Source organism: Toxotes jaculatrix, chromosome 23, assembly GCF_017976425.1.
Source record: "Toxotes jaculatrix isolate fToxJac2 chromosome 23, fToxJac2.pri, whole genome shotgun sequence".
Lineage (NCBI taxonomy): Eukaryota > Metazoa > Chordata > Actinopteri > Toxotidae > Toxotes > Toxotes jaculatrix.
The window spans coordinates 14,312,297-14,330,393 of record NC_054416.1 but is presented as its reverse complement, the minus strand read 5'-3'; the positions used below and the strand labels follow the sequence as shown (position 1 = coordinate 14,330,393).

Genomic DNA, 18,097 nt, shown 5'->3' with positions numbered 1-18,097 from the left:
CTTCTTCGTCGTCTTTGTCTTCCTCTCCGTCCACTTGTGCAAAGTCAACTGACAAAGTGGCAAATATCAACGCTTCTTATATGTGACCTGAGTTCTAGAATATCAGTATGATGTCTCCTTCTAGAATTCCATATGCAAATGAGAGAATTTTCATCAAAGCAAGTCAAACCAAAAGTAAACGTAATGAAATAACATTCACTGACTGTACTCCAGTAAATGTTGAGTTTCTCATTCCTTCCACATTTCCATTCTGTGAGACTTTCTACTTTTCTGAACTTTATTCCAGAAAAAAATCTTGAACTTTGCTCCACCACAGTTACTGTTTCTGATGGATGGAGTTACTGGCTCCATCACAGATTCTTATTTTTCAGTCCACATTAGACAAAAACCTGAGATACAGTGATCAAATCCTACTGTTGTTGGGTAAACAACTTTTCAGAAACTTCCTCAACAGTCTTGGTTAAGAGCATGTGATGTTTCACCTCATGTGAAATTGTGCTAATTCTCAACACTGGGACACAAAGATTTTATCAGAGATACCCCCCCCCCCCCCCCCCCCCCATATCCCTGACAGATGAAGTCCAGGGTAAGAAAGCTGAGAGCAGAGGAGGAGCAAATACACAAACTGTGATATTAAAGAGACTCAACAATGAAATCTGCTCTTCACCTGAGCTTCTTTCCACTAACTGCCTCTAGAAGGTGCCAAAGCTCCTGAAGTGCTGATTTGGAAATGTTTCATATGAAATGACTGTGATCATTATTTATTGTATAAGACCATGTAAGAGGCTTTTATTTGTTATTATTTACTAGAAGAAGTCAAGAAACGTGCCATCCCATGTTTGTCCACATGGTGTCATACTTTTAAAGACACAGTGTAAATATATGACACCATCTCAGTTGGTGATGTGCTTTGATGGAACATGTTCCCAAGGAAAATAAATAAGTCGCCACAAACCTGAAGCATTCAGGAACCACAGGGGGTTTTGTTTTTGGGTGGGTGGCCCACTGTGCCTCATTTGTTACTCTGTGTTTAAATACCCTATAATATATTCTTAAATCCATGTATTGTGTCCAAAATCAGTCTCATTTGAGGTCCTGCACTTGGCGTCAAACGTGTTCCTAATGTCCCGCCCACATCCTCATGATTGACATTTGCCTGTCATAACCTGTCCCCTCCTATCAATCATGTTCCAGACCCCGTTCCTCCGTCTGTGGTCTCTGTTTCCTCCAACCTGACCCCTCGGTTCCTCACACACTGGGATGGACTGCAGCACTAACGGTAAGACTCTTCCTCCTTCATCTGATCAGTGCTTCACCTCAGATATGAATCAAAATCACAACTAATGCTACAAGTTTATTAGATATTATTGTAAAACTCAACTATTTAGCATCTCCCAGCAGGATACAAGCCCTTTAGAATTGTTTATAACACACTATCATGTAGTTGCACTGACGTATTAAAGTGTTTATTAATGTATTTATTAATTCTAAGTGAGTTTTAAACATAATGAGAGTGACTGGAGTTTGAAAACACTTCTGAATTAAGCTTTAATTATTTACTGTACATTGTAAAGCTCATCAACTGTGTATGACAACACTTTCCAACAGTTTTATAAATATGTCATAACTGGTTTCTAACAGTTTGTAATGTAGCTGCAAGTGTGTATCAGTGTATTTGTCAGCAGCTAGAATTCCTGTGGAGACCACTGAGTGGACGCTGCTGTATAAACAGATAATTAATGGGACTCTGTCAATCAATAACAATATGTAATGACGTGAAACATGTTTTTAATGGGAGAAGTTAGACAGAATACAGGCTATAAAATGAATGTAGATAAAACAGAATTAATGGTAATGGACAAAAGCAGACAGTAATTTGGAAACTCTAAAGTATGGACTTTCTGAAAATTCTTTTAATTGGTAGAATAAACCATTTCAAGATGACGTGGTTACCAGAATTTTTAAATATATTTCAGACCATTAGCTATTACTAAAGAATTCTAACCTAACAGCAAATTTTAGTAATTAATAGTACATTGAAATAATTACTGAGACAGAGAAATCCCCAAACCCATCTGTAACTATTCAGAACGCCCAATACAAATTCACAATTAAATGAATAGATTCAGAAATGATTGGATATTATAAACCATAATTCAATATTACAGGGATTCAAGAAGAAATGCAAACTAAGAGACAGAATTTGCAAATTAAAAGTTTTAAAATGAGACCGGCTAAATTTTTTGGTTTCCAACTCACAAATAAAATGAATAAAACTGTAACATATAAACATATAAAACTAATTAAAATTGATGTCTAATTTAATATAAAGTAATGACAAGAATTTATTATTGTAGAGACAAAGTTCCTAAGTTTGACAGCAGCTCCTCAGACCAGCGTGGCTGTCAGAGAGACGCCCAGGCTTTTTTTTTTTTTTTTTTTTTTCCATCATCAGTTTAGCAATGAAAAATGCAAAAACACATTTCATCTAATAACAAGTGTCTTATTCTGCCAGTGGTTATGGTGTGAAAATGTTTAGTGGGTAAGGAGCAGGTCTTTGTGTTTTTTTTGTGTCCCCAGAGCTGGACACCCTGGACGTCCCTCCTCTTACCCCGACCAGTAAGGAGGTCCTGAGCCAGGCGGTGAAGGCCACCTTCGCTGGCTTCACCCAGGAGAGAATCGACCACCACTTTCCACAGGGTACAGCCTGGACCACCTGCTGAGTCTTTTAATCATTTAACACGGTAGCTTTGCTTTGTCCACTCAGAGTTGTTGATTTACATGTATGTATGTGCCTAGATCCCACCTTGTGGTCTGAGTGGGAGGTGAACCACTGGCTGGACTGGTGCCAGGCTGAGTTTGGCCTCCACTGGCTGGGCTCAGACCTGAGAGGCCTGCAGGGGAGCGAGCTGTGCAGTCTGGACCGGGATGCTTTCCTCAGCCTGATGTCTGACTGCACGGCGGGGGAGATCCTCTGGGAACATCTGGAGACCATGAGGAGAGGTAAAGATCATTTTCAACCAGAAACACATTTTTGCAGTGCAGTCACAGCTACAATCCCATAACACAATACAGCCACACAAAAAAAGTTGTCATTTGAATTGACTTCTGCAGAGAATGAATTCGCCTGTAGTCCTTCATCTTACTGCCAGCTTCACTTCAACAAAGGTAGGCAATAATGTGTCTTCTACAACATTTGGCAATTGTAGTCATTATAAATACCACTATCAACTACCACACTGTGACTTATTAATGATATTATTGTGAATAAGTTCCCTCAGAAAACTACCCAGACTATGTTCAGGAGCATCCAGACAAACACAGTTACCATCTTCAGTATTATCCCACTGAAAGGAAAGACCTCCACACTCTGGACCCTGTGAGTGTCCACCATCAAGACTTCTATCTGATCAAAACAGAACAAGAGCCCAGCAGGAACGTGGCCCCTTCTGCTCTGCGTCAGGAAACAGGAGGAAACAGAGGTAAGAGGACTATTTATTATTATTATTATTATTATTATTATTATTATTATTATTATTATTATCACGTGAGTGTGATACCAAAATGGAAGGAATTACAACAAAGTCTCATAAATGTACCTCTACCATCTATACATAAAAAAAAAAACTTCTGCAGTTTTCGTTAGCTCGACGGAGCTTTGTAGCCTATTTTAGCTAATCGTTCGGATTTTATGAGGCTAGCTGGTGAACATAGCGTAGCATTCAGCAGCTGAAAAGCCAGATATGTTTTTTTTTTTTTTTTCAGGTGCTGGTGGAGGTGTTTCTGTGAGTCACAACAGTTTTACCAGTCTATTTCAACTAGGTTATGTTGATGTTACAAGAGTAAAGTTAGCCCACATCTTAGCTTTACAGGGACAAAACACAACAGCAACTTGAAGGCATAAGTAGCAGGTCTAGTGACTAGACAACAGGAGTTGGTGGAGACTGAGATAAGGCTAAAAGAAGAGTGAATATTAGACTTAAAATAACCAGGTGAACAAAAACATCTCTAGAGATACATGCTAACGAGTTGGCTGGTTTGGTAAATAGGCGTCACAACGCTAACGTTGAAAAAACTGCTGTCATTTACTGTTCCAGTGTCCGTAAAGTTACAAAAAACAAGTTCAAAAACTGACGCAGTTGTTTTCCTTCTTCAACTCCCTCAAACTGATTTGGGATTTAGGACTAAACTGTACCAAACCACCATGGTTTGTGATCCAGTATGGTTGCCTTCTGTTCATACAGTCCTGCTTTATGCTTTTCTGTACTTGTAGAGACGGACTCGGAAGTACAGATTGCTCATGGTGACGATTCCGACATTGATGGCTCTCTGTCATGGACTGCTCCACTCCAGGACATAGACCCAGTCATGGAGGTGACCCTGTCGGAAGATGTCTTTACTTTGCCACAGCCACACAGGAGCTTCAAAGAATACATAGGCAACAAAATAGATCTGGGCAGAGCCGTGATACCAGCAGCCATCCTAGCTGGTTACACTGGTGAGCAGTAGTTGAAGATAATAAAGTTTTAGTGTCTGTGGCTCCATCCAGCAGGTGCTGATGCTGACGCTTCCTGTCATGTTTCAACAGGAAGTGGTCCCATTCAGCTGTGGCAGTTTCTCCTGGAGCTTCTGACAGACCGGAGCTGTCAGTCCTGTATAAGCTGGACGGGAGATGGGTGGGAGTTCAAGCTGACGGACCCTGACGAGGTACAGGATGCCCGGGGGTTTGAACAGTATTGGATGTACAACACTCCAACACTTGAGGGAATACATTTTGCTTTCTGTCGCACTCATAGTCAGACGAGGTTCAGATAAATCTATCATACAGATGCGTTATTGTCTTCTTGTGTTAAGATGTGACTTTGTCTCCAGGTGGCACTGCTGTGGGGTCGGAGGAAGAACAAACCCAAGATGAACTACGAGAAGCTGAGTCGCGGCCTTCGCTACTACTACGACAAAAACATCATACGCAAGACGGCCGGCAAACGCTACGTCTACCGCTTTGTCTGCAACCTGCAAGGCCTGCTGGGATACGAGCCTGGAGAGCTGCATGCTATGTTGGACATCAGTAGCAAGAATCGCTGATGACTCAACAAACACTGAGAAGATGAAGCAAAGAGACACTTTTTTAAAAACAATTCCATTTACAACTTTTATCACGTGTTTTTTATGAGAGCAGTCCATGTTGGGACACACAGCGTGTCCATGTGTGGGACGACACTGAGTTTGTCTGCTAATATCAGTTCTGAGCAGTAAGACATGACATGTAGTATATATCTTGTTGTCATTGTCAAACAATAAAACTCACAGCAAAGTCATTGATGTCATTTATTTTAATATAAATGGGTAAGAAGGGCCGACCTAAGTTAGGGCTCGCACCACATGGGTGCATCATGAGTGATCGGTTGGACTGGTTTCATGTGTTTTTTGGCCCTCCTGGCTTTCCATACCTGTATGCATGAACGTGTTTCAGTAGCTTCTGAGGGCAGAAGTAGCTTAGCCACATAATTAAAGCTGCTCTTTACCTGTGCATACACGAATAGAGGATGTTCATTTTTACTATTTAGCACCAGATTCAATTAAAAAAACCTTCTATTTAATTAGTGGGAAACTGGGGCACCCCAGTGGCTTACCTCTGTCCCTCTTCTCACACTGTCCTAATACAACCGATGCAATCATGCAGACACAGATGTATAGTTCAAAGCCAGCATTGGCACTCTGACCTGTGAAAGTTGCTGGTTTGAATCCCTACAGTTGATGGTAAAATATGAATGTTGAGTAATGATCTATTCTCTTTTAGGGCATCTGAAAGGGGCCAAATGTCCCTAGTGAATATGTGACACACTGACTTTGTACTGACAGAGTCCAAATAATTCCTTCCAGTGAGAAACTCACCACATTAAATGAATCATCTGGTAAGAGATGGTGAACTCAGAGATCCAGCCTGAGAGAGCCAACCACCCCCCAGCCAGGGGGTGTTTTAAACTGAGATCAGCTGGTGATCGGACTAATGGAACCTAATTGATGTATTCACGCTTGCACAGCTCAACTCCTTCTGCCTTTCACTTCACTGCATGTGTGAAGTAGGTGTGTGGGTGACTGGAATAGCCGGCTCCTGCAGAGTAACCAAGCGGGTCCAATTTAACATCTCTGATACCACACAAGGCTTGTTTATTGATTCATCACCTTCTAATTCCACATCCAGCCGGGGGATTCATTTCTGCTCCTGTGGATTTGAGAACAGCTCCTTCCAGTCCCACCATATGTTGTATTTCAACTTACATTAAATGTCTGTATACATGTTGAAAGCTGAAGCCAGAAACAGAACAGAGAAGCTCAGATACAGTTTCTGTCCATGACTCAGTTCTGTTTCTTCGTTTGTTACTCACAGCTCCTGAGGGGGAAACTGCTGTGGTATAAATTACAAGGTTAATGTCACATTCTCCAGCCCTGGAAACAGACCAGCTCTGTCCTGACTGAGTGTGTAAGACTCATTCCCAACACACACAAAGAGACACCATGTCGGCTCTTCCATTAGCAAGGCCTTGGGTGTATAAGTGGTGGAAGTAATCCTCACGCACCTCGGTGCTCTCAGCACCTGTTCACTGACGGATGAAACAACATCAGCGTTCAGCCATTTTCCTATCAAAAACACAATTCACTGAAAGGCCCAGAGTTTTATTCTAAGTTTATGAAGTCTCATTCTCCAGATGTCATCTACAACCACATGAGTCAAGATTCATATTAGTTCCTTAAAAACCTCCATCAGCTGCCTGTGAGATGCGGTTTCCTGAACAACAGCAGCCAAAGCCAGTGGACCCTGAGTTAAGACTTTCTCGTCGATGGACTGTTAACAATCAGAAGTCCATTTTAGTTGGAATAAATGTTTATTAATGGCTTACGGCCACAGAAATACAAATCAGACGGTGAAGACGCTCTACACACAGTGGACACACTCACGCTCAGCAGCACAGCTAATGCTCTGTGAAATGTGGATGGCATGAAAACACGAGGAGGAATTATTGACTGTTGTTCTCTCTCTGTCACATGTACACACACCGAATTTATAGAACACATACATGTATATGTGAATATATGTGTGTGTACATGTATGCGTACACACAATAAGATTTAGTAATATCAGTAATATATAAAATATTATAGATTGATATAGATATCTGTGTGTATGTATATATGTGTACACATACTAATATTACTAATTCATATTTTGTGTGTACACATACATATGCACACACATACATGTGTGTATTTGCAGTTGTATTCATAGTAATATAAAGCTGCTGAGCTTGGTACACACCATGATACTAAACGGCAGAGTGGCCACTTCGCACCATTTAAACAGGCTGACGAGCTGATTAGAAGATTGAAGACACCTGTGATGCTAATTACAGGACACACTGTAGTTTAACATGTCACCATGGTCACATTATTTTCAGTCTTTTCTAGTGGTCCCAACTAATTTGTCAAATGTACTAAAATCAGGGCTGTAGCCAGGATTTTAGAAACACTGAAGTGGTAACTCATCAGGTCACAAGTTGAAATCCTCTGGATTGAAAATGTTTATTTAATGTGTACACAGAATAACCCCGGACAGCTGAGGCTCAGTGGGGAAAGTAAGAAGCGGAGGCAGGTCTCAGGTGGCTGATTTAAGACTGCCAGATCAGTAGAGCCTTAAAAAGGACCACAGATTGATCAAGCACACAGCTGTAATGTGTGTCGCCCTGAAACCCACCCAGGCAGGGGTAGGTGGGGGGGGGGGTGTCTCCCCGGTCTTAATAACGTTAATAGTTACACTGCATCCTACACTGAGGTAACATCTGAACTTTCCACTCAGCCTCTCTCTGACTAACTGTTCAGGTGACGTTTCAGCTTTCTGTCTCTGCACAGCCAAATGTTCTGCCTGCAAACCGTCACCTTTAATCTGGTGGTGGAAATGTAATTATGTTATTTTTCTAATAATCTCATTATTTCAGACATTTCCATGTACAGTTTATACACTACATTCCACAATGTATCAAAGCCTAAAGCTCCATTCAGTCCCACTGCAAGATCTTGACAATCAGCATCAAGACACAGAGCAATCACACATATTTTCTTCAGGAAATGCTTTTATTTTACAGTATTATATTTAATTCAGTGGGGGTTTATGTATTTTTAATGTTTTGTATTTTACTCAGGTGCTAAATCATATGACATACACATTTATATTTTTGTTTTTCTTTGTGTTTCCAGGTTCTGCAGTCGGCCAAGGAGCAGATCAAATGGTCCATACTGAAATGACAAGGACCAGACAAATTTAGGATTCTCAAGAAAGCTTCTAGAGAATATTTCTAACCCCAAAGTTATTTTTTTAAGTAACAGACTAAATGGCACAAGCCTGTTGGATTCTAGGCTGCTTTATATAGCGATTAACCAATAGGGTTTTGTTTCTCTGTGCAAGGGCATTGTGTTACATTGTGTGTGACAGGTAATGAATTTATTATTTACTATTTACTTTATTATTTACTTGACTCACAAATTGTTACAATTTGTGAGTCAATATTTTATCTAAACACTAAAATCAATAAGGATATTGTCGAAAATAAGAATCAACACATAAGGTTGGTGTTAAATTCACACACAGTCTGGTATCATTTGTGCGCTGAACTGCTCAGTTTAACAAAGTGTGTTGTTCTGACTGTGAGTGGGCTCCTTTAAATGACATTAATGTGTTTTGTACCGCTTATTTAAAGACTGTAAATGAATGTAAATGATACTTTATGACACTAAATGAATATTAGCAGTAAGAGGCAGGATGTTACTGTTGCACTGTTAGGCCTTTTATTAAAACTCCCTTAAAACCATGAAGGCAAATTACCATCTATACATTTAATTGGTGTTAATAAAAGTTAAAAAATAATAAAAGGTGTTAATAAGATATTAAATATTTTAGTTGAAAGAAAAGAAAAAGGCCAAAGACAAACTCATTATTTTGTTTACATTGGATTGTATTGTAAACAATCCATCATGCGTGCGCATGCGTCACTACGTGTGCCGCCTGTTACGGTAGCTCCCGATTTCTTTCACTTCTTTCGACATTTTTCTTATCTTTTCGGTTCTTTCCGATATTTTTTTCTTTAACACGTTAGATTACTCTTTTTTTTTTTTTTTTTTTTTTTTTTTCTACAGAAAATCATGTGGGTGGTGAGATTTTGGGGGCTTTTGTTTGTTTGTCCTAGCGCAACTTTTTTTTTTTTTTTTTTTTTTTTGGCGTAGCGACTCAACAACTCCACACGGCCCGCATTGTTTACACCAGGGATCAGCTGTTAGACCTCAAGCCGGCTTTTTCATTGACTAGGCGAGAGGATATCCCTGCTGAAATTTGGCGAAAGACACACCGGGGATGCAGAGGAAACAAAAAGTTACGGAGGAAGAGGGAGGCTCTGAAACATCAAAGGAGAAGTTTTAAGCCGTGTCTCCCTTCGATCATCATGGGGGAACATGGCTGCACCAGGATGTTCCCGATGACAGGGGCTTCCACACGGTCCGTGCCGACAGAGACTGCGTCAGGAGCGGTAAGCGCAAAGGAGGAGGGCTCGCCGTTCTGGTAATAATAATCGGTGGTGTAACCCTGCTCACATCACCGTGAAGGAGCGCCTGCAACTTCAAAGGCAGTGAGGAGATGGACAGACGATGCTAAGGAGACACTTCAGGGCTGTTTTGAGGTGACAGACTGGCAGGCACTCTGTGAGCCCCATGGCAACGACATTGATGGGCTCGCTGAGTGCATCACTGGATACATGAACTTCTGTGTGGACACCATTGTCCCAGCCAGGACAGTCAGCTGTTACCCCAACAACAAACCATGGGTAACAAGGGACATCAAAGCCATTCTAAATGATAAGAAGAGGGCGTTCAGAGCTGTCAACAGGGAGGAGGTGAGGAAAATACAGGTAACCCTGAAATCCAAGACCAGAGAGGCCAAGGAGATGTACAGGAAGAAGCTGGAGAGGCCTGTTGCACTGACGTCACACATCATGAAGACTCTGGAGAGACTCATCCTGGAGCAGCTCCGGCCTATGGTCCAACCACTGTTGGATCCCCTTCAATTCGCCTACCAGCCCCGTCTCGGAGTGGACGACGCCAACATCTACCTGCTCAACAGAGTCTGCAACCACCTGGACAAGCCAGCGAGCACTGTGAGAATCATGTTTTTTGATTTCTCCAGTGCATTTGACACCATCAGGCCGACTCTGCTGGGTGAGAAGCTGACAGCGATGAAGGACTACCTGACTGGCAGACCACAGTACGTGCGCTTGCAGTGCTGTACGTCAGACAGAGTGGTCAGCAACACCCCGGGCTCCGCAGGGGACCGTCCTCTCTCCCTTCCTCTTCACTCTCTACACCACAGACTTCAGCTACTGCACAGAGACCTGCCACCTTCAGAAGTTTTCTGACGACTCTGCGGTCGTAGGATGTATTTCAGGTGGTGATGAGAGTGAGTACAGGACGGTTGTGGACAACTTTGTCACATGGAGCAAGAGAAACCACCTGTGATGAAGACAAAAAAAACTGGTGGTGAACTTGAGGAGGACCAAAGGCTACAGTGACCCCTGTCAACATTCAAGGGGTCAATGTGGACATGGTGGAGGAGTACAGGTACTTGGGGGTGTACCTAGATCACAAAAACGGTCCAAAAATGTGGACACTGTTTACAGAAAGGGCCAGAGCTGTCTCTATTTTCTGAGACGGCTAAGGTCCTTTAACATCTGCCGGACGATGCTGCGGATGTTCTATGAGTCTGTGGTGGCCAGTGCCATCCTGTACGCTGTTGTCTGCTGGGGGCAGCAGCCTGAGGGTGAAGGACACTAACACACTCAATAAGATCATCAGGAAGGCCAGAATCATTCCTGCCTGTCGCAATCAAACTTTATAACTCTGGACTGTAAGAATCACGGACTCATGTATACTGTGTATACGTTATTTTTAAACTCAAATCAACCACAAACCTCATGTACATATTTCAGATATTAAAATATTAAGATGTCTTATCTTTTCTATTTTTATATTGGTTGTATATATTGTTCTGTTTGTTATTGGAGTTATTGCAATATTTTTTACTTGATTTTCATTATGCTATACTCTGATTTTGTTTTTCATTTTCACTTATTTATTCTAGATTTTTTTTTTTTCTCTTACCACACACTGTGTAATTTTCCTCTTTTCTCCTTTTTCAACTGGGAGTTAAAGTAACAGCAAGAATTTCCCTACGGGGATGAATAAAGTTATTCTGATTTCTAACTTTGTCCACCATTTGTGAGGCTGATAATAAAAGTGTATATTTGTCCTTGTTTCATACAGTCTTTCTCATCTTCTTGGTTTTATGTTTGCATGTTTGTCAGAGTTACAATGTCAAAGGTATTATCTCTAAATCCACAACCTTAATGAATATTATAAATATATATTATATATAGTTTAGTCAACTAAAGAAACTTCTAATGATCCAATCAGAGGCAGGCCATTTTGTCACTGTCAAAGCCCTGGCCAATCAGCCCCTGTATGATAATTCACTTTAACAGTTTAGAAGTAAAAAGTGTGTTCAGCTTAGTACACTGGTTTTAAAACTGAAACACTTTCAATGTAAACTTGTGAACATGTTTTTCTCATTCAGAGATATTATGTGATATGTTCAACTTTGATATTTTCATGTTTACAACTTCAGAAATATCAAATAAAGAGTTTCTGTGTTTCAAAATTTTAAGGTGGATTTTTTTGTGGCTGTTTTGTTGGGCGGGGTTTTTTTCCAGGTAAAACAATACATTTATAAAATGTAAAAAAAAAAATGTGATCACAGAAAAATATTGAAATAAGCACATTTTTAAACTGTAAACTCTATGCTTGATTCAGTATTTTACCAGTTTGAACATTTAAAACAAATTGTTTTACCAATAAAAATAACATGTTTCCATGTAAATTTTCAGGTAAAACTTTTTTTTTTTTTAATCTAAGAACATTTTTTACAATAAAATATTGAAATAACCACATGTATTAACTGTAAAATCAACAGATGGCGGCGCGGACACACGCAGCGGCTGCTCTCCGTCCCAACGAGACAGTGTTTTCATGTTTTTTGTCGTGTCGAACATCGTGTTTTTGTTCGTCTGCGTCCTCGTTATGTTTATTTATGTTTATACTGTCTTTAATTATTTAGCTTTTACCGTAACACTGTGGGCCTAAGGAGCACTGCAATTTCAAAACCTGTGTATGACCTGTACATATGGTTTTGACAATAAAGTTGACTTTGACTTTGACAATTTATTACTGTAAATGGAGGAAATGTTTTACCATAATTTAACGGTGCTATTTCGGCAACCACAGCTGCCGGTACATTACTGTAAAAACAACATTTTTTTTTTTTACAATGTAGGATGCAGTGTAACTATTAACGTTATTAACAGGTCTGTTTTTTTTATCACTTCTCCAACGACAAATCCTTGCTGAAATTCAAAGGATTTTCTGGGAGAGAGAGAGAGAGAGAGAGAGAGAGAGAGAGAGAGAGAGAGAGAGAGAGAGAGAGAGAGAGAGAGATGTGTGTGAGAGTGACAAGCTCTGTGCGTGCGTGTGTGAGCGAGTTGTGGTCTCTCTCTCTCTCTCGCTCTCTCTTTTTCACTCACACTCTCTCTCCCAGAAAATCCTTTGAATTTCAGAAAGTTTTCTCTCTCTCTTACACACACTCTATGTCTCTCTACCATTCACAGAAACATACTCTCTACCACTCTCTCTCTCTTTCTCTCTCTCCCTACCTCTGTCTCTTTCTATGTCTCTCTACCCTTCTCTTGTCCAACCCACATTCGCTGACATCACAGCTTAATGATCCAATCAGAGACAGGCCATTTTGTCACTGTCAAAGCCCTGGCCAATCAGCCCCTGTATGATAATTCACTTTAACAGTTTCGAAGTAAAAAGTGTGTTCAGCTTAGTACACTGGTTTTAAAACTGAAACACTTTCAATGTAAACTTGTCAACATGTTTTCCTCATTCAGAGATATTATGTGATATGTTCAACTTTGATATTTTCATGTTTACAACTTCATAAATATCAAATAAAGAGTTTCTGTGTTTCAAAATTTTAAGGTGGATTTTTTTGTGGCTGTTTTGTTGGGTGGGGTTTTTTTTTTCCAGGTAAAACAATACATTTATAAAATGTCAAAAAAAATGTGATCACAGAAAAATATTGAAATAAGCACATGACAAAATGGCCTGCCTCTGATTGGATCATTAAGCTGTGATGTCAGTGAATGTGGGTTGGACAAGAGAAGGGTAGAGAGACATAGAAAGAGACTGAGGTAGGGAGAGAGAGAGAAAGAGAGAGAGAGTGGTAGAGAGTATGTTTCTGTGAATGGTAGAGAGACATAGAGTGTGTGTTAGAGAGAGAGAAAACTTTCTGAAATTCAAAGGATTTTCTGGGAGAGAGAGTGTGTGTGAAAAAGAGAGAGCGAGAGAGAGAGAGAGCACAACTCGCTCACACACACAGAGCTTGTCACTCTCACACACATCTCTCTCTCTCTCTCTCTCTCTCTCTCTCTCTCTCTCTCTCTCTCTCTCTCTCTCTCTCTCTCTCTCTCTCACTCCCAGAAAATCCTTTGAATTTCAGCAAGGATTTGTCGTTGGAGAAGTGATAAAAAAAACAGACCTGTTAATAACGTTAATAGTTACACTGCATCCTACATTGTAAAAAAAAATGTTTTTACAGTAATGTACCGGCAGCTGTGGTTGCCGAAATAGCACCGTTAAATTATGGAACATTTCCTCCATTTACAGTAATAAATTGTATTGATACTGTTGATTTTACAGTTAATACATGTGGTTATTTCAATATTTTGTTATTAAAAAAATGTTCTTAGATTAAAAAAAAACATAGTTTTACCTGAAAATTTACATGGAAACATGTTATTTTTATTGGTAAAACAATGTGTTCTAAATGTTCAAACTGGTAAAATACTGAATCAAGCATAGAGTTTACAGTTTAAAAATGTGCTTATTTCAATATTTTTCTATATTTTTTTACTCCACACAGAAGGGTCCAGACCAGGGTTCGAACCTGGACCCCTCTTGCTGTGAGGCAACAGTGTTAACCACTGCACCACCGTGCTGCCCACAATAACATGTTTCCATGTGAATTTTCAGGTAAAACTATGTTTTTTTTAATCTAAGAACATTTTTTTTACAATAAAATATTGAAATAACCACATGTATTAACTGTAAAATCAACAGTATCAATACAATTTATTACTGTAAATGGAGGAAATGTTTTACCATAATTTAACGGTGCTATTTCGGCAACCACAGCTGCCGGTACATTACTGTAAAAACAAAATTTTTTTTTTTACAATGTAGGATGCAGTGTAACTATTAACGTTATTAACAGGTCTGTTTTTTTTTTTATCACTTCTCCAACGACAAATCCTTGCTGAAATTCAAAGGATTTTCTGGGAGAGAGAGAGAGAGAGAGAGAGAGAGAGAGAGAGAGAGAGATGTGTGTGAGAGTGACAAGCTCTGTGTGTGTGAGCGAGTTGTGCTCTCTCTCTCTCTCGCTCTCTCTCTCTCTCGCTCTCTCTTTTTCACTCACACTCTCTCTCCCAGAAAATCCTTTGAATTTCAGAAAGTTTTCTCTCTCTCTTACACACACTCTATGTCTCTCTACCATTCACAGAAACATACTCTCTACCACTCTCTCTCTCTTTCTCTCTCTCCCTACCTCAGTCTCTTTCTATGTCTCTCTACCCTTCTCTTGTCCAACCCACATTCACTGACATCACAGCTTAATGATCCAATCAGAGACAGGCCATTTCGTCACTGTCAAAGCCCTGGCCAATCAGCCCCTGTATGATAATTCACTTTAACAGTTTAGAAGTAAAAAGTGTGTTCAGCTTAGTACACTGGTTTTAAAACTGAAACACTTTCAATGTAAACTTGTCAACATGTTTTTCTCATTCAGAGATATTATGTGATATGTTCAACTTTGATATTTTCATGTTTACAACTTCATAAATATCAAATAAAGAGTTTCTGTGTTTCAAAATTTTAAGGTGGATTTTTTTGTGGCTGTTTTGTTGGGCGGGGTTTTTTTCCAGGTAAAACAATACATTTATAAAATGTCAAAAAAAAGTTTATCACAGAAAAATATTGAAATAAGCACATGACAAAATGGCCTGCCTCTGATTGGATCATTAAGCTGTGATGTCAGTGAATGTGGGTTGGACAAGAGAAGGGTAGAGAGACATAGAAAGAGACTGAGGTAGGGAGAGAGAGAAAGAGAGAGAGAGTGGTAGAGAGTATGTTTCTGTGAATGGTAGAGAGACATAGAGTGTGTGTAAGAGAGAGAGAAAACTTTCTGAAATTCAAAGGATTTTCTGGGAGAGAGAGTGTGAGTGAAAAAGAGAGAGCGAGAGAGAGAGAGAGACCACAACTCGCTCACACACACAGAGCTTGTCACTCTCACACACATCTCTCTCTCTCTCTCTCTCTCTCTCTCTCTCTCTCTCTCTCTCTCTCCTCTCTCTCTCTCTCTCTCTCTCTCTCTCACTCCCAGAAAATCCTTTGAATTTCAGCAAGGATTTGACGTTGGAGAAGTGATAAAAAAAAACAGACCTGTTAATAACGTTAATAGTTACACTGCATCCTACATTGTAAAAAAAATGTTTTTACAGTAATGTACCGGCAGCTGTGGTTGCCGAAATAGCACCGTTAAATTATGGTAAAACATTTCCTCCATTTACAGTAATAAATTGTATTGATACTGTTGATTTTACAGTTAATACATGTGGTTATTTCAATATTTTATTATAAAAAAATGTTCTTAGATTAAAAAAAAACATAGTTTTACCTGAAAATTTACATGGAAACATGTTATTTTTATTGGTAAAACAATGTGTTTTAAATGTTCAAACTGGTAAAATACTGAATCAAGCATAGAGTTTACAGTTTAAAAATGTGCTTATTTCAATATTTTTCTATATTTTTTACTCCACACAGAAGGGTCCAGACCAGGTTTCGAACCTGGAACCCTCTTGCTGTGAGGCGACAGTGCTAACCACTGCACCACCGTGCTGCCCACAATAACATGTTTCCATGTGAATTTTCAGGTAAAACTATGTTTTTTTAAATCTAAGAACATTTTTTTTATAATAAAATATTGAAATAACCACATGTATTAACTGTAAAATCAACAGTATCAATACAATTTATTACTGTAAATGGAGGAAATGTTTTACCATAATTTAACGGTGCTATTTCGGCAACCACAGCTGCCGGTACATTACTGTAAAAACATTTTTTTTTTTTTACAATGTAGGATGCAGTGTAACTATTAACGTTATTAACAGGTCTGGTTTTTTTTTATCACTTCTCCAACGTCAAATCCTTGCTGAAATTCAAAGGATTTTCTGGGAGAGAAAGAGAGAGAGAGAGAGAGAGAGAGAGAGAGAGAGAGAGAGAGAGATGTGTGTGAGAGTGACAAGCTCTGTGTGTGTGAGCGAGTTGTGGTCTCTCTCTCTCTCTCGCTCTCTCTTTTTCACTCACACTCTCTCTCCCAGAAAATCCTTTGAATTTCAGAAAGTTTTCTCTCTCTCTTACACACACTCTATGTCTCTCTACCATTCACAGAAACATACTCTCTACCACTCTCTCTCTCTTTCTCTCTCTCCCTACCTCTGTCTCTTTCTATGTCTCTCTACCCTTCTCTTGTCCAACCCACATTCACTGACATCACAGCTTAATGATCCAATCAGAGACAGGCCATTTTGTCACTGTCAAAGCCCTGGCCAATCAGCCCCTGTATGATAATTCACTTTAACAGTTTAGAAGTAAAAAGTGTGTTCAGCTTAGTACACTGGTTTTAAAACTGAAACACTTTCAATGTAAACTTGTCAACATGTTTTCCTCATTCAGAGATATTATGTGATATGTTCAACTTTGATATTTTCATGTTTACAACTTCATAAATATCAAATAAAGAGTTTCTGTGTTTCAAAATTTTAAGGTGGATTTTTTTGTGGCTGTTTTGTTGGGCGGGGTTTTTTTCCAGGTAAAACAATACATTTATAAAATGTCAAAAAAAAGTTTATCACAGAAAAATATTGAAATAAGCACATGACAAAATGGCCTGCCTCTGATTGGATCATTAAGCTGTGATGTCAGTGAATGTGGGTTGGACAAGAGAAGGGTAGAGAGACATAGAAAGAGACTGAGGTAGGGAGAGAGAGAAAGAGAGAGAGAGTGGTAGAGAGTATGTTTCTGTGAATGGTAGAGAGACATAGAGTGTGTGTTAGAGAGAGAGAAAACTTTCTGAAATTCAAAGGATTTTCTGGGAGAGAGAGTGTGAGTGAAAAAGAGAGAGCGAGAGAGAGAGAGAGAGAGAGAGAGAGAGACCACAACTCGCTCACACACACAGAGCTTGTCACTCTCACACACATCTCTCTCTCTCTCTCTCTCTCTCTCTCTCTCTCTCTCTCACTCCCAGAAAATCCTTTGAATTTCAGCAAGGATTTGACGTTGGAGAAGTGATAAAAAAAAACAGACCTGTTAATAACGTTAATAGTTACACTGCATCCTACATTGTAAAAAAAAAAAAAGTTGTTTTTACAGTAATGTACCGGCACCTGTGGTTGCCGAAATAGCACCGTTAAATTATGGTAAAACATTTCCTCCATTTACAGTAATAAATTGTATTGATACTGTTGATTTTACAGTTAATACATGTGGTTATTTCAATATTTTATTATAAAAAAAATGTTCTTAGATAAAAAAAAAACATAGTTTTACCTGAAAATTTACATGGAAACATGTTATTTTTATTGGTAAAACAATGTGTTCTAAATGTTCAAACTGGTAAAATACTGAATCAAGCATAGAGTTTACAGTTTAAAAATGTGCTTATTTCAATATTTTTCTTTAATAAATTTTTTTAATTTTAATTAAATTTTTAATATATTTTATAAATGTATTGTTTTACCTGGGAAAAAAAAAACCCCGCCCAACAAAACAGCCACAAAAAAATCCACCTTAAAATTTTGAAACACAGAAACTCTTTATTTGA

The 18,097-nt window shown here is 39.2% G+C and overlaps 1 protein-coding gene across 1 annotated transcript; it reads left to right on the top strand.

Annotated features, from left to right (window-relative positions):
• Nucleotides 1-1,260: 1,260 nt before the first annotated feature.
• Nucleotides 1,261-5,085, top strand: LOC121177512 (protein c-ets-1-B-like). Its single transcript, XM_041031835.1, has 7 exons — nucleotides 1,261-1,279; nucleotides 2,581-2,700; nucleotides 2,800-3,003; nucleotides 3,282-3,482; nucleotides 4,274-4,498; nucleotides 4,589-4,707; nucleotides 4,873-5,085. Exons 1-7 carry the CDS (start codon nucleotides 1,261-1,263, stop codon nucleotides 5,083-5,085), a joined length of 1,101 nt encoding a protein of 366 aa, XP_040887769.1.
• Nucleotides 5,086-18,097: the final 13,012 nt, after the last annotated feature.

What these genes read in the sequence shown, in the direction of transcription:
- LOC121177512 (XM_041031835.1), top strand. An exon ending in TCTGGAGACCATGAGGAGAG is followed by an intron (nt 3,004 to 3,281) that starts GTAAAGATCATT and finishes AAGTTCCCTCAG; the next exon opens with AAAACTACCCAGACTATGTT. An exon ending in AGCTGACGGACCCTGACGAG is followed by an intron (nt 4,708 to 4,872) that starts GTACAGGATGCC and finishes CTTTGTCTCCAG; the next exon opens with GTGGCACTGCTGTGGGGTCG.